This window comes from Chrysemys picta, unplaced genomic scaffold, assembly GCF_011386835.1.
Source record: "Chrysemys picta bellii isolate R12L10 unplaced genomic scaffold, ASM1138683v2 scaf155, whole genome shotgun sequence".
Lineage (NCBI taxonomy): Eukaryota > Metazoa > Chordata > Testudines > Emydidae > Chrysemys > Chrysemys picta.
This window is the reverse complement of record NW_027052862.1, coordinates 10,492-21,652: the sequence shown is the minus strand read 5'-3', so window position 1 is coordinate 21,652 and position 11,161 is coordinate 10,492. Positions and strand designations below refer to the sequence as shown.

General features: G+C 54.6%; 2 protein-coding genes across 2 annotated transcripts; both read right to left on the bottom strand.

Annotated features, from left to right (window-relative positions):
* Nucleotides 1-929: 929 nt before the first annotated feature.
* Nucleotides 930-3,885, bottom strand: LOC135978177 (maestro heat-like repeat family member 5). Its single transcript, XM_065579212.1, has 4 exons — nt 3,482-3,885; nt 2,807-2,950; nt 2,244-2,420; nt 930-1,507 (listed from the first exon to the last, which is right to left on the bottom strand). The coding sequence occupies exons 1-4, from the start codon at nt 3,713-3,715 to the stop codon at nt 1,322-1,324; spliced, it is 741 nt and encodes a 246-aa protein (XP_065435284.1). The 5' UTR covers nt 3,716-3,885; the 3' UTR covers nt 930-1,321.
* A 648-nt stretch (nt 3,886-4,533) lies between these two features.
* Nucleotides 4,534-10,878, bottom strand: LOC135978176 (maestro heat-like repeat family member 5). Its single transcript, XM_065579211.1, has 5 exons — nt 10,648-10,878; nt 9,863-10,012; nt 7,721-7,875; nt 5,787-5,913; nt 4,534-4,729 (listed from the first exon to the last, which is right to left on the bottom strand). Exons 2-5 carry the CDS (start codon nt 9,965-9,967, stop codon nt 4,535-4,537), a joined length of 582 nt encoding a protein of 193 aa, XP_065435283.1. The 5' UTR covers nt 9,968-10,012; nt 10,648-10,878; the 3' UTR covers nt 4,534.
* Between the last annotated feature and the right edge of the window lie 283 nt (nt 10,879-11,161).

Below are 11,161 nucleotides of genomic sequence, written 5' to 3'. Positions count from 1 at the left end.
AAATGAACCAGCAGAGAGCCTGGAATAGAGTCCTGCCGCCCGACCGAAGCGGATGGGTACTCAGGGTGTGGGGTTAGAAAGGTCTCCCTCAAGTCACCATTCACCACTCTCAAGGCACAAGGAATCCACCTACCAAGCACTTCCAGACACACTTCAGGAGCTGTGAGGAGCCATCCCAGGCCATGCTGCGGAACAGTCTCTTCAAATGAGCCCACCTGAGAAACACTGCGCAGCGGAAGAGCGTCAGTTTACATCTCTGCAAGAGAAGGTGAGACCAAGAGGGTTCTCACTGAGAGAGGGATTGTCTGGGGGACATCGAACCTTCCCCTGTCCCTTTTCTCTCCCTTTTCCTGCTAGTGGAGATTCCTGTTATTTGTTCTACACAGGACTGTGCTCAGGAGAGGGAACTGAGACTTGGCTGGAGACAGCCAGAGCCGTCCTGTCTTTGGATGGTTTGGGGCGGTTGCCCAGGGCCCTCTGCTTTGGGTGGCCCCGCACTTCACGGGACGCAGGACCTGGGCTGTGCTGGGGCCAGCAGCAGTAGTCCCGGCCCGACTAAGTTATACCCCACCTCGCCAGCACCCAACGTCGCTCGGGAGAGGAGAGGGCAGGGGCTTGGGAGGAGGGGAGAAATAGGGGTGGGATGGGGGAGGAGCAGGGGTGGGAAAAGGTGGAGTGGGGGCTTGGAGGAAGGGGTGGAGTGGGGGTGGGAGGTGGACGGGGGGGGGTTGTCCCAGACCCAGTGCCCCCCTATGGGAGGCCCTGGAAAAGGTCATAAGAGATCTCCACAACTCAGTCCTTCTATGCAAAGAAACTGTATGAGAGCGTGAGTCAGCTTTGGGATCCCAAAGAGTCGGACCAAAGAGGCACACGGATCAGGCTTCCCTCCACATCCCAGTTGGCCCAACGAAAGAAGGCAACGTCCGGTGAATGTTGGGAAGCGAGGACCTGCTGGAGAAGGTCTCTCAGGAGCTCCAGGGAAGAAGGCAGGGCAGCTGCACCCACTTTCCAGAAGGCTGTGGGCAGATACCAGCTCCCTGAACCGAAGGGCACTTACAGATTTATGCTCCCTTTTCTTTTGCTGCCTCTTGTTGGGAACCTTTGGATGCAGCAGCCCAAAGGCCTGAGGCCTGTCTTTGCAGTAGAGGGTCAGGACTCTTTCCCAGAAGAAGGCTTTTCTTCCAAATTGTGCTATGTGCTGTGGGGATGGATGAGGCCCTAGACTCCAGCATGGAGTGAAGCAGGGAGGAGAAGACTCTGCTTGGGCAAGAGGCTCTGGCCATTAATGGAGTGGGGGCCCCAGGGGATTCTGGCTCTTTGCTTATAAGGAAATAAGGACGGTGGCACTTACCAGTGTCACACGCTCCTCCTGGTCTTCGAGATGCAGCAGCAGCGGGAGCAAGCAGTTGATCATTTCCTGCTGCACCAGGCCTTTGTCCGGGTCCTTCACCCTGCTCAACACCTTGCCAAGCAGTAAAATGGCAGCGGAGCGCACATTGCCCCTCTCCTGGCAATGACACACAGGGAGTGGGGAAGCCCGGTTAAACCCAGGCAGTATCAGAGCATAACGCGACAGAGTCATAATCCGCCCGCTGCTCCGGTTCCCCCTGTGTTAACTGACTTCGCTGGCGGGAGCAGTGAGGCCACCAGGCTAGCGCCATAGACAACTTGTGCAGAACAGGGCCTGAGACACTGTGCAGGGCAGTGCAGCCCCTTGGTGTCCCAGACGCAATTTCTGTCTGGAGAGCACCGAACCCTAGACCCCTAGAAGATTAGGGGAGGGGGTGGGAAGGCTGCTGGAGACTGGTCTGGGGAAGGGGAGAAGCAGCTGCTGGAGCCTTGCAGGGATGTGCTGCTACAAAACACAGCAGTTCTTTTGCTCTTCAGTTCCCCTGAGAGCCGGGCCATTCCCGACCCACCTCTTTCCTGCTGGGAATCTCCACCTCTTTGGGGGCTGGTGTTCTCCAGACAGCTGGTCATCTGCCCAGTGCCAGCCCCTCTCCCCCAGGCCAGGCTGCAGCAGGGGCTGGGAGCAGGGCGCTGAGGCTGAGGTTTGCCGAGAAGAGCTCTGACAGGGAGGTGGCGGAGCAGGAGATTCCCCACCCATGGCAGGGGCACTCCTAGGAGGCTCCATGGCAGGGCTGAGGGGCGGGAGGCAAGGGGATGGGGAGAGAGACACAAGGGCATCAGAGGCAGGTGGAGGGGGGGGGGAAATGGGCTTCTCCTGCGGTTCCAAGCCTTACGTCATCAATGAAGGGGCGAAGGCTGACTGCAATGTCCTGGGAGATGGAGCCAAGCCCCTCCCCGTCGAGGAGGTAGATGATGTCTCCAGCTTTATGCATGGCCTCCATGACACACACTCCATTCCTGTCATCGAACGTGTCCATGATTGCTGGCAGCTGGGCCCGTAACAATTGCACCTGCAGGAATGAAGAAGGCAGCTCATTACTATCCTGGGTGACAGCCTGGAGCACATGCTGGACCATCCCACTCCCACCTATGAGAAACCACGGCTGGCACAGCCCCCCAACGGGGCAGAAAGTCATTCTCCTCTCACTCAGTGCCAACTGCTCACTGTAACCTTTGTCTTTGCTCACCCCGCCTCTCCCATTGCATCACATCTGCAATCAGGGGTCAGCTCACGGGAGCAGGGACCATGTCATGCCTTGATTCGCTCAGTAACGCACCTCCAACATTTGAGTGCCGTGCGTTAAACAACAAGGCTTGTGTGGGGATCTCGCTCTCATTTCTGAGCTATTCGATAGACATCGGCTTCCTCGGTCCCCGGGCAATCCACGCCTCTCACCTTTGCTGGCTGGAGCACAACACTGCCAAGGCCTCGCAGACTGAGCCTACGTATGATGGGATTTTTGTCCTGGGTCCATTCCATGAGCTGCGCCTTGAGCTCTGATTTTGTCACTATCGTCTCAATGGAAGGACTCTGGAGCAACTGGAAAGAGCCAAATCAACATCCGGTTGAGGAGCAGAGGTCTTCCTGTGGGGTCTGTTCCCTGGACAGTCATCTTTACCAAATGGCCACTTACTCCCGTACAAAGTCTCTGGTGTGTAGGGAGCCAGTTGCTGCTCTTTCAGTTGGTTCATTCCCAGAAGTTAGACTAATGTATAAGTCACAAATAAACCCGCAGGGAAAGGGGAATCTCCAGGCCCCATTGAGTGCCATGGAACATCCCCTGGGGCAGAAGAAAAGCAGACCCCAAGAAAAGGTGAGGAGACAAGCATGGCCTTGGGGCAGTGGTGAAACATCTCCTCTTGTCATATGATCCCATCTAGGCACATCCAGCCAGGGGCGATCTCACCCTGTCTCTCCCTCCCTCTCTCTGCCGTGCCCCACAGCCATCCATGTGTGGAGAGGAGCTAGCTGGCTGTAGGCTGCTGAGCTCCTGACAATGTGCCCCAGAGCTTACTGGCCTGAGCTGCTCTGCAGAAAGCCCACTTGTGCCTGTCAATTAATGAATCTCACCTCAGTGCAGAAAGTCATGGCGATATGTCTCTGCTCATCCTCCTTCTGACTCTGGACAATGGTGACGGCCTCTCTGAAAACTGCAGGGAGCTGAGGGTTCTCAAACTCGATCATGGCTCTGGAACATGGAACAGAAAGTCCCTTGTGGTTATCAAGGGGGAGAGAGAGTTCCTCACTAGTTGCTGGGCTGAGATGGCAGCTGGAACAGAGGAATATTTCACACGGAAATCCCATTGCCAAGAGAGACCCAATGAAGAGGAAACTTTGGGCTCCTACCTTGCAATTAGGCCAACCCCCTGCGAGTAGTAATATCGGGAGGATATCATGTCCCAACCCTGCTGTAACTGGATGCCGGCAAATTCCTTCCAGTATCCGGGCATGGAAAAAAGAGTCTTCACAGCCTCCACTGATGTGCTAAAGACAAAAAAATCCCAGTGTCAGGCAACGAGATCACCCCCAAGCATGGCAAATCTGCACAAGCCCTGGGACACACAGCATGGTCAGCAGTAGCTAGCGACCCCGAGGATAGATCCAGTGTGATATCATGGTGCTTCCCTTCCCAAGGGGCCCTGTCTACACTGCAGATTCATTGAGTTTGTAACCAGTTACTGACACTAGCTTCTTAAGATGGTTGGTGTCATCACTCAATACGGTTGAATACTTGATTCTTTACTGTGGCAGGTAACAGGACACAAGCGGGCATGTGCGGCCAGATCCTTAGTTGGTGTAAGCGAGCAAAGCTGTGTCAGTTTACAGCACCTGAGGTGGCCTCTGGCGCTCTGTGTTTCCACTGACGCTTTGGCAGGTGGCACATGGGGATGGATGCACAAACATGACTGCTGCCTGACTGTGGAGTGAAAGCAGCTGGCCTGTGGACGGAGTCAGATGAGCGAGTGTGACTCACAAGAACACACGGCTCTCAACCCTTTCCCCTCAAGAGAGACCTGCACCAAACTGAGCCTGGGCGAACTACAGCACCCGAACAAATGATGGCCATGAACAGAGCACACGTGTTTAGCAGAACAAATCTGTTCTTCCTTTTCCTTTCAGTCATTACCTTAGGGGGCTGAGGCAGCTGGACCCCTCCTCGGGGCTGGATGTCTCGCTGGCCCCGTAGGTCCCTGGCAAGCGCAGCTCCATCACATACTGCACTTGCCTGACGCAGAGGATGAGCATCTGGGGATACATTTCCAGGATGGCTTCTCGGTATCCCCACAGGAAAAGGACCTCGTAAATGGTCCTCATTGCCTGGAGGGGGAAAAGAATTTCAGTCAACTATCCCAATCTGCCACCTGCCCCCATTGCCATTCGCTATTGTCCTTTTCTCATGTCTCATTTCCTCCACAGGGTATTAGAAAAGAGGATTGGCTCCTGAGAGGGGAGGAGACATTTTGAGGCTCCAGAACCATCACCCATTCCTGGAACGAAAGCAGGATGGAGCCCTATGGAAAGATCAGAAGAGTCTGGATGACGTTATTCCCCGTTGTTTCTCTTAATGGTGCAGACCCTGTGCTTTGGCTTTCCAGCCATGACTGGACGGGCTGAAACCATCCTGAGGAGATCCGTTCGCATAGGCCCAGTGTTTCTGGCCAAGTCAAAAGTACTGGACATCTCATGATCCCATGCTGGGAAGCTCTCTAGTCACAGTTTACAGAGCCAAGAGACACCGAAACTGCAGCTGCTCACTAAAGGGCCATCTAGAGCAGAAGACAACTGAGCCAGGGGACCAGCAGATAAACCACTTCAGATCTGTAACTTTTACCTGGGGGAAACTTTCTTTACACGTCTTTGGTTTGCTAGGAGGTGGCCAGGACACACTAAGGCCTAGTCTGCACTACAGAGTTAGGTCAACGCAAGGCCGCTCACCCAGCATCACCCTAACTATGGAATTTCCTTCCCGTCGGCAGAACTGCCCCTCGGTTCCAAATTAATAACAATAATAATTAAAAATCTCTCCACGAGTGGCAGAGAGTCCAGGTTGATGCAGTTAGGTCGATGCAGTGTCAGTGTAGACACCGCGTCGCTTACGTCAACTGGCTTTCAGGAGCCTCCCCACCCTGACCGTACAATCAAGACGAGCGCTTCTGGCGAGGACGTGCACTGCCGACACGAGCAGCAAAGTGCAGACACACACAAGGGATGGAATTGCTGTGGCGGCTGTATGCCGAGGTAAGTTAGGTCGACTTCATTGTGTAGTGGAGCCATGGCCTGAAGCTAAGAAGGGGTGAAGCTCCCGCGCACACACAGATGCACCATCCTCCCTGCGGTGGCGGGTTGGCAAAGTGACATCTCAAATCTCACTTACAGCCAGAGACACATTGCCGCTCTTCTCCTCCCGGCGTCTCTGCTGGAGCTTGTCCAGCAGCTGCTGCAGCACCTCCCTGGTGAGCTGTGGTTCTTCACCCAAGGCCTTCCACAGCTCAATGGCACATCTGCAAATTCAGAAACAGAAGTCTGACCTTCCCTGCTTGGCCACCTCTTGCCCTCCCCAGGGAGAGACTTGGCGTGTAGGCAGGAAAGGCATCTCTCAGAGGACACACCGATTGGTGCAGAGAGGCTGAGGCAGGGCAAGTCCCTTCAGAGAACGTTGTATTTATTCCTTTCACCTAATGGGCTATTGTTCCTGAAGCTACAACCGCTGTTTCCAAGACAGTGACCATGTACTGACCACAGAGTGACCACCAAACTGTGACCCCCAGACTGTGCAAAATTCTGCTCTGTTACGCTAGGGTCAGTCCCGAGGAACTTGCCTGACCTCACTGGAGTTACTCTGGCTATTTGGGGGTGTAACTGAGACCCAGCGTTTGGCCAAGTGTCTCTTAACAGCTCAATCCTACTGCAGTGTGGTGGGCGGGGTCAGACACTGAATCAGAACATGACCTGATAGGAGAGGACTCAGGAGTTTGGAAGGGGAGATTGTACTGCCCAGTGGGACAGAGATGGAAGGAAACTAGTACTGAAATCCCCCTCCTCTCTTCTCTCCATTCTTGCTGATCTAAGCACTGCTGGTCCTCGCAGGCATCTGCAGAGGAAGACTGCAGATGGATCCAAAAGACTCCAGTCATTGGACTTCCAAGTTTGGTGAGGAAGGTCGGACATGGTGGTCAAGCCCTGGGGACATTGAGAATTAGGTTGGACAAATCAAGAGTAAATGGCCTGGATTTGAGATCTTCAGGAAGCTTGGCTGAAATTCTGTGCCAACGCTGCCAAGTTTCTATAGCTTCTGAGCACAGACCCTGGAAAGCACTGTGGCTGTTTCAAGGAATTCAAACCTGAAAGGTTTACAAATCAAACATTCAAATCAATATGAAAACCAGCACTGTATTCCTCTGGTAACTGCATTGGGTAAGAAAGTCAATTTCTTTCGTGCTGCTCTTCAATTTGCTCTCCCATGTGACACAGATTTGTCTGTGGTCAGTGCAGAACTGCACTGCAGAGGATGCCGAGGAAAGCCGGCGTTTTGACCTCTGGCTAGGGTCCAGTTGGGTTTCACGGCCCCTAGGCACATGGGGATTGTGTTATAAACACCTCAGCTGGATGACTCTGCAAAGTCATCGGCAATAACCAGCAGGACTCAGATGAAAAGAGGCACTCACTCCGCTCAGAGCCATTATTCCCGGCTGTCTGCAGACTCAGGCAGGCTGCACTGCATTTACGCTCAGGTCATGTGTGGATGATTTTTTTTTTTGTTGCAACAATAAGGGCTGGAAATTTGTGTCTTAAGAGATTTATCTCTGCTGTACAGCTCCATAAGGATGAGTGCATTTTCTCAGCACTTCCTCAGCCATGGAATAACTAGGGATCTGACTACAGGTAACAATCCTGCACTGGTCCCCAGGGGACAGACAGATGGGCCTCATGGGCCTTTTCCATCTCTGCCCTCTCTCACGCAATAGGGAGCAGCCAGACCTCATGACCCAGGGATGTGGAGTGAGCCCCAAGTCATTTATTGGCCCTGTACTGGATCAGAGAGCAAGTGGAGTGACCCATCGAAATCAGGACAATGCTGGAATTCTCCAGAAAACTGGCACGTCTCCATCCTGGGGAGTGCAGGAGGAGGGGTTGGCTCCTCAGTGGCTGTGCCTGGGCATGTCCTCTTAGTGAGAATGGACAGCTCTCTTCACCGCAGGAAACTCCCTCCAACTGTGTGAGCCTGACAGACCCTTCCCGGACGGTGGCCTGTCAGTAGGAGCAGGAAGAGAAATAATGGCCCGAGGTGATAACAGAGCAGCTCCCTACCTGTCCGATGACAGCGTGTGCGCCACACAGCTCAGAACCACATCCTGGGGGTGGGAGCGAGCCAGCAAGGCTGTGGCCCTCAGCGCTGCTTTTCTGGCTCTGGGATCACAGACGTCGTCTAGCCACATTAAGATCCTTCCAACAACATCTCCAACCTGGAAGAAAGCCAGAAAGTTGAGGGATGGATTTATCAATGAGTGACCTCCTCCCAGGTAACCCCATCTGGCAGCCCTGCAAACTGCCTCTCACCTCACTTTCCCATCTCTACTCCTCCATAATCTCAAGAAAGAGGCTTTGACAAGTACAGGAACCCCAGTCTTCCTGAGGTCTGGTTTAGCACCTTAGGCTCAGAAACACACACAAAAGCCTTCCCCAAAACCTGACCGTGGGCACAGCTCAAACTCCCCTGATGTCCCAGGGCCTTCCCTGCCTTAGCAAACTGCTCGCAGCCCTGCTCTCAAGGGCTTCCCTGCAGGAGCCTTTCCTCCATCTCTGCAACTTCCTGTTGCTCTTTCTACCACGATCAGTTCCTCCAGACCAGTGGTTATCAACCTAGTTTCCGTGTGGGCCACATCCAATACTATCTCTTTGCCCCTGAGGATGTCCCAGGTAGAGAAGCACTGCTCCAAACCCAGCTGGTTCTACGGATGTACCCCAGAGCCCATCCCAGCGATGGCAGGCAGGGCTACGTGGATGGGACTAGCCAGCTCCAGGCCCCAGCCCTATGGAGAACCTCTACACTGTGGGATTTTAAAACCTGCCGTAACAAATCTTAAAGCCGGGTCTCTAACCTCGGGCTCAGGCTGTGGCACTCAGAACAGCAGTGCAGACATGGTGACTTGGGCTGGAGCCCAGGCTCTGAAGCCCCCTCCTCCCCTGGCTTCAGAGCTCAAGTTCCAGCCCAAGCCCAGAAGAGGCTGCATTGCTGTTTGGCCCCACAGTGCCAGCCCTGGGAGCCCAAGTCCATAGGGCCAGGCTTTACGGCTCCTGCTGCAGAGTTTGCAGCACAGGGTAGACAGACCCGAAAGGGACAAGCCACCCCCTAGGGCTCTTCCATGAGGAATCGATCATTGCTCTTTCCTCTCCTGAACAAGGAGCAGGAGCTACAACCCGGGTGGCTGGATTCTGTTGACCTGTTCTGCTAGCAGGAGGTAGAGCCCGGCACAAATCAATCTGCTGATCGAGGGGCCATTTGTTAACTTCCCGCCGGGACCTGCTGGAAACAGGGAACTTGGCCAGAGACAGGGACGACCTGCAGGGAACCCGAGGAACAGGCAGGTTTGGGGAGGAAGCTCAGGCTGAGGATTCGGTTCGTTTATGAGTCTCCGAGTTTCCAGGAAAGCCAAAGCCCAGGAAGGGAATAAGTCTGCACTGACGCGCCATGGGCAGGCGGTATTTGGAGAAGGGCGGGAATGTCACCTATTTCCAGGCTGAGTGATAAAAGGCAACGTTTAAAGAACTGTAGGGAACATGAACCCTGATTCCTTTCTCAATAACCCACCTGCGCAGGCTTGGGCAAGTCAAGGAGCTCTCTGGACTTCAGTTTCCCCAGGTATCCAATGGGTTCAATTCCTACCTCCCAGGAGGGTGGTGGAGTTTCATTAATCAGGGGAGTAAATGATACCGAGAGCCTCCTACCCAGGGGATGTAGAAATGAAGTCTGCCAGAGACCTCCCTAGGCCAATCTAATTCAGGGGGGCAGACACTCAGATCTGTGGGGATGGGCAACAGGATCAGAGCTTGGGAGAGACAGAGAGAAAAGTGCAAAGCCAAATTCCTCCTGATACTTCAGCTGGACAAACAAGGCCCTGCAGCATGTCTGAGGAAACCATGTCTGCTCCTGGAGCCTAATGTGGAGGCCCATCGGCAGACTAGGTAAGTGCTGGGCTGCCAGGGCTGGGGCTCTCGGCACCTTCAGTGTGGCTGGGCTGTCCTCAGGGACGTGTCAGAGCTCCAGCGGGCAGAGAGCACGTTACAAACCTGACGCCGCGGATCCCCGCGGCCAAGCGATGAATGGAAAGGGGCTGAGCCAACCTTCAAAGCACCATGCCAGCATGTCCCAGGAACGGTTTCCTAGGAGAGGAAATTCTCCCCTCCCCCTCTCTGCACAGCATCCTCTGCCCCACGGCGGGAGTCTCTTACTCTCTCCATCTTGTCTCCGTGTAGAGATACGATGGCCCTCAGCTCTTCCTCTGCGGCTTTAAATCGCTCCAGGGTGGGTGTTGTCAGACCCTTCACGGCTCTCATCAGCAGGGCTTGGGGCTGGGCTGAGGAAAGCTGCTCCCCGGGGGTCTGCAATGAACAGGGACAAAGCCTGTTGGGACGGAGTATTTCCATTGGGCAGCTGCCCTGGAATAGTCTGTCTCCGCGGGAGGCTGGCAGGGCCTAGTGAGCGTGGAGACTCCGGCTGAGCCCTTTTCTTAAAAAGCCTCAACAGGTGCCGAGGTTTCCTCAGTCTTTCATCCGCTCCCCTCGCCCCCTCTGCCTGAGAAGAGATGGGAGCCTCTCAGCCAGTGCTGGGACCCCAAGGGCCACCCCATTTCCTCCCTCTCTAGCCCCTCCTCCCAGGAGCCCAGCTTGTGCTGAGAAAGCCCCAATGGCCTGCAAAGCCCATTCAAGTTGCTTGTTGAGTGCAGCCGAGGGGTCGCTGGAGAACCTGCCCCGCGTCCCATCCCACCCCGAGCGCCTGAGCAGATTGGCTCAGCAACTCTAGCAGCCCACGGTGTCTGCGCGGAAAGGACTGAGAACAGGCCCCAACGGAAATGCCTCTTCCTTCCCCACCCCACAGCGTGTGGCGCTGCCACAAAACAGGCAGAAATCGCCGGCAGGACAGAAAGTAGCTTCGACTGAAGGAGCGAGTCTGCCTGGCTGAGGAGAATCCCAAACTGTGGGCTTCTGGGGCCAGACCCTTGTGGGTCAGAACTTACTGGGCACAATGTTAGTCCAGGGGACCTGGTTCCAGGGTCTTCTAAACACAGGGCCTGGGGTGCTGGAGGCCTTTGTCCTGGTGTCTCAGGCACCTCCTGAGTATTACTGCAGCTGGCCTGCGTGTCTGGATCAGCACCGTCTGTCCTGGATGGCAGCAGCTGAGGACACAGCAGAGCACACCAGAGTGACACACTCGCATAGCTACTCCAGCCCCCCGGCGTGTCAGAAGCTCCCAGAATTGCAGACTTTTGTATGTGCTGCAGGGTGCTCTGTCACTAGTCATCAGAGTTACAATGGTGTCTCAGTGTCTACAAGTGCAGGGATGGGCCTCGTATGATTTTCAGCAGTGCCTGTGTGCCATGAAAAGTGCATCAGAATCAGGCACCTGAGTCAGGCACTTCTGCGAATCCCACTAAGCACTTGTGTACTTCTTTAGGTGCCTAAACCCCTTTGTCAATCTGGATTATTTGCCTTATGCAAACAACCTAGAGAAACTCATAAAGACTGGCTGGA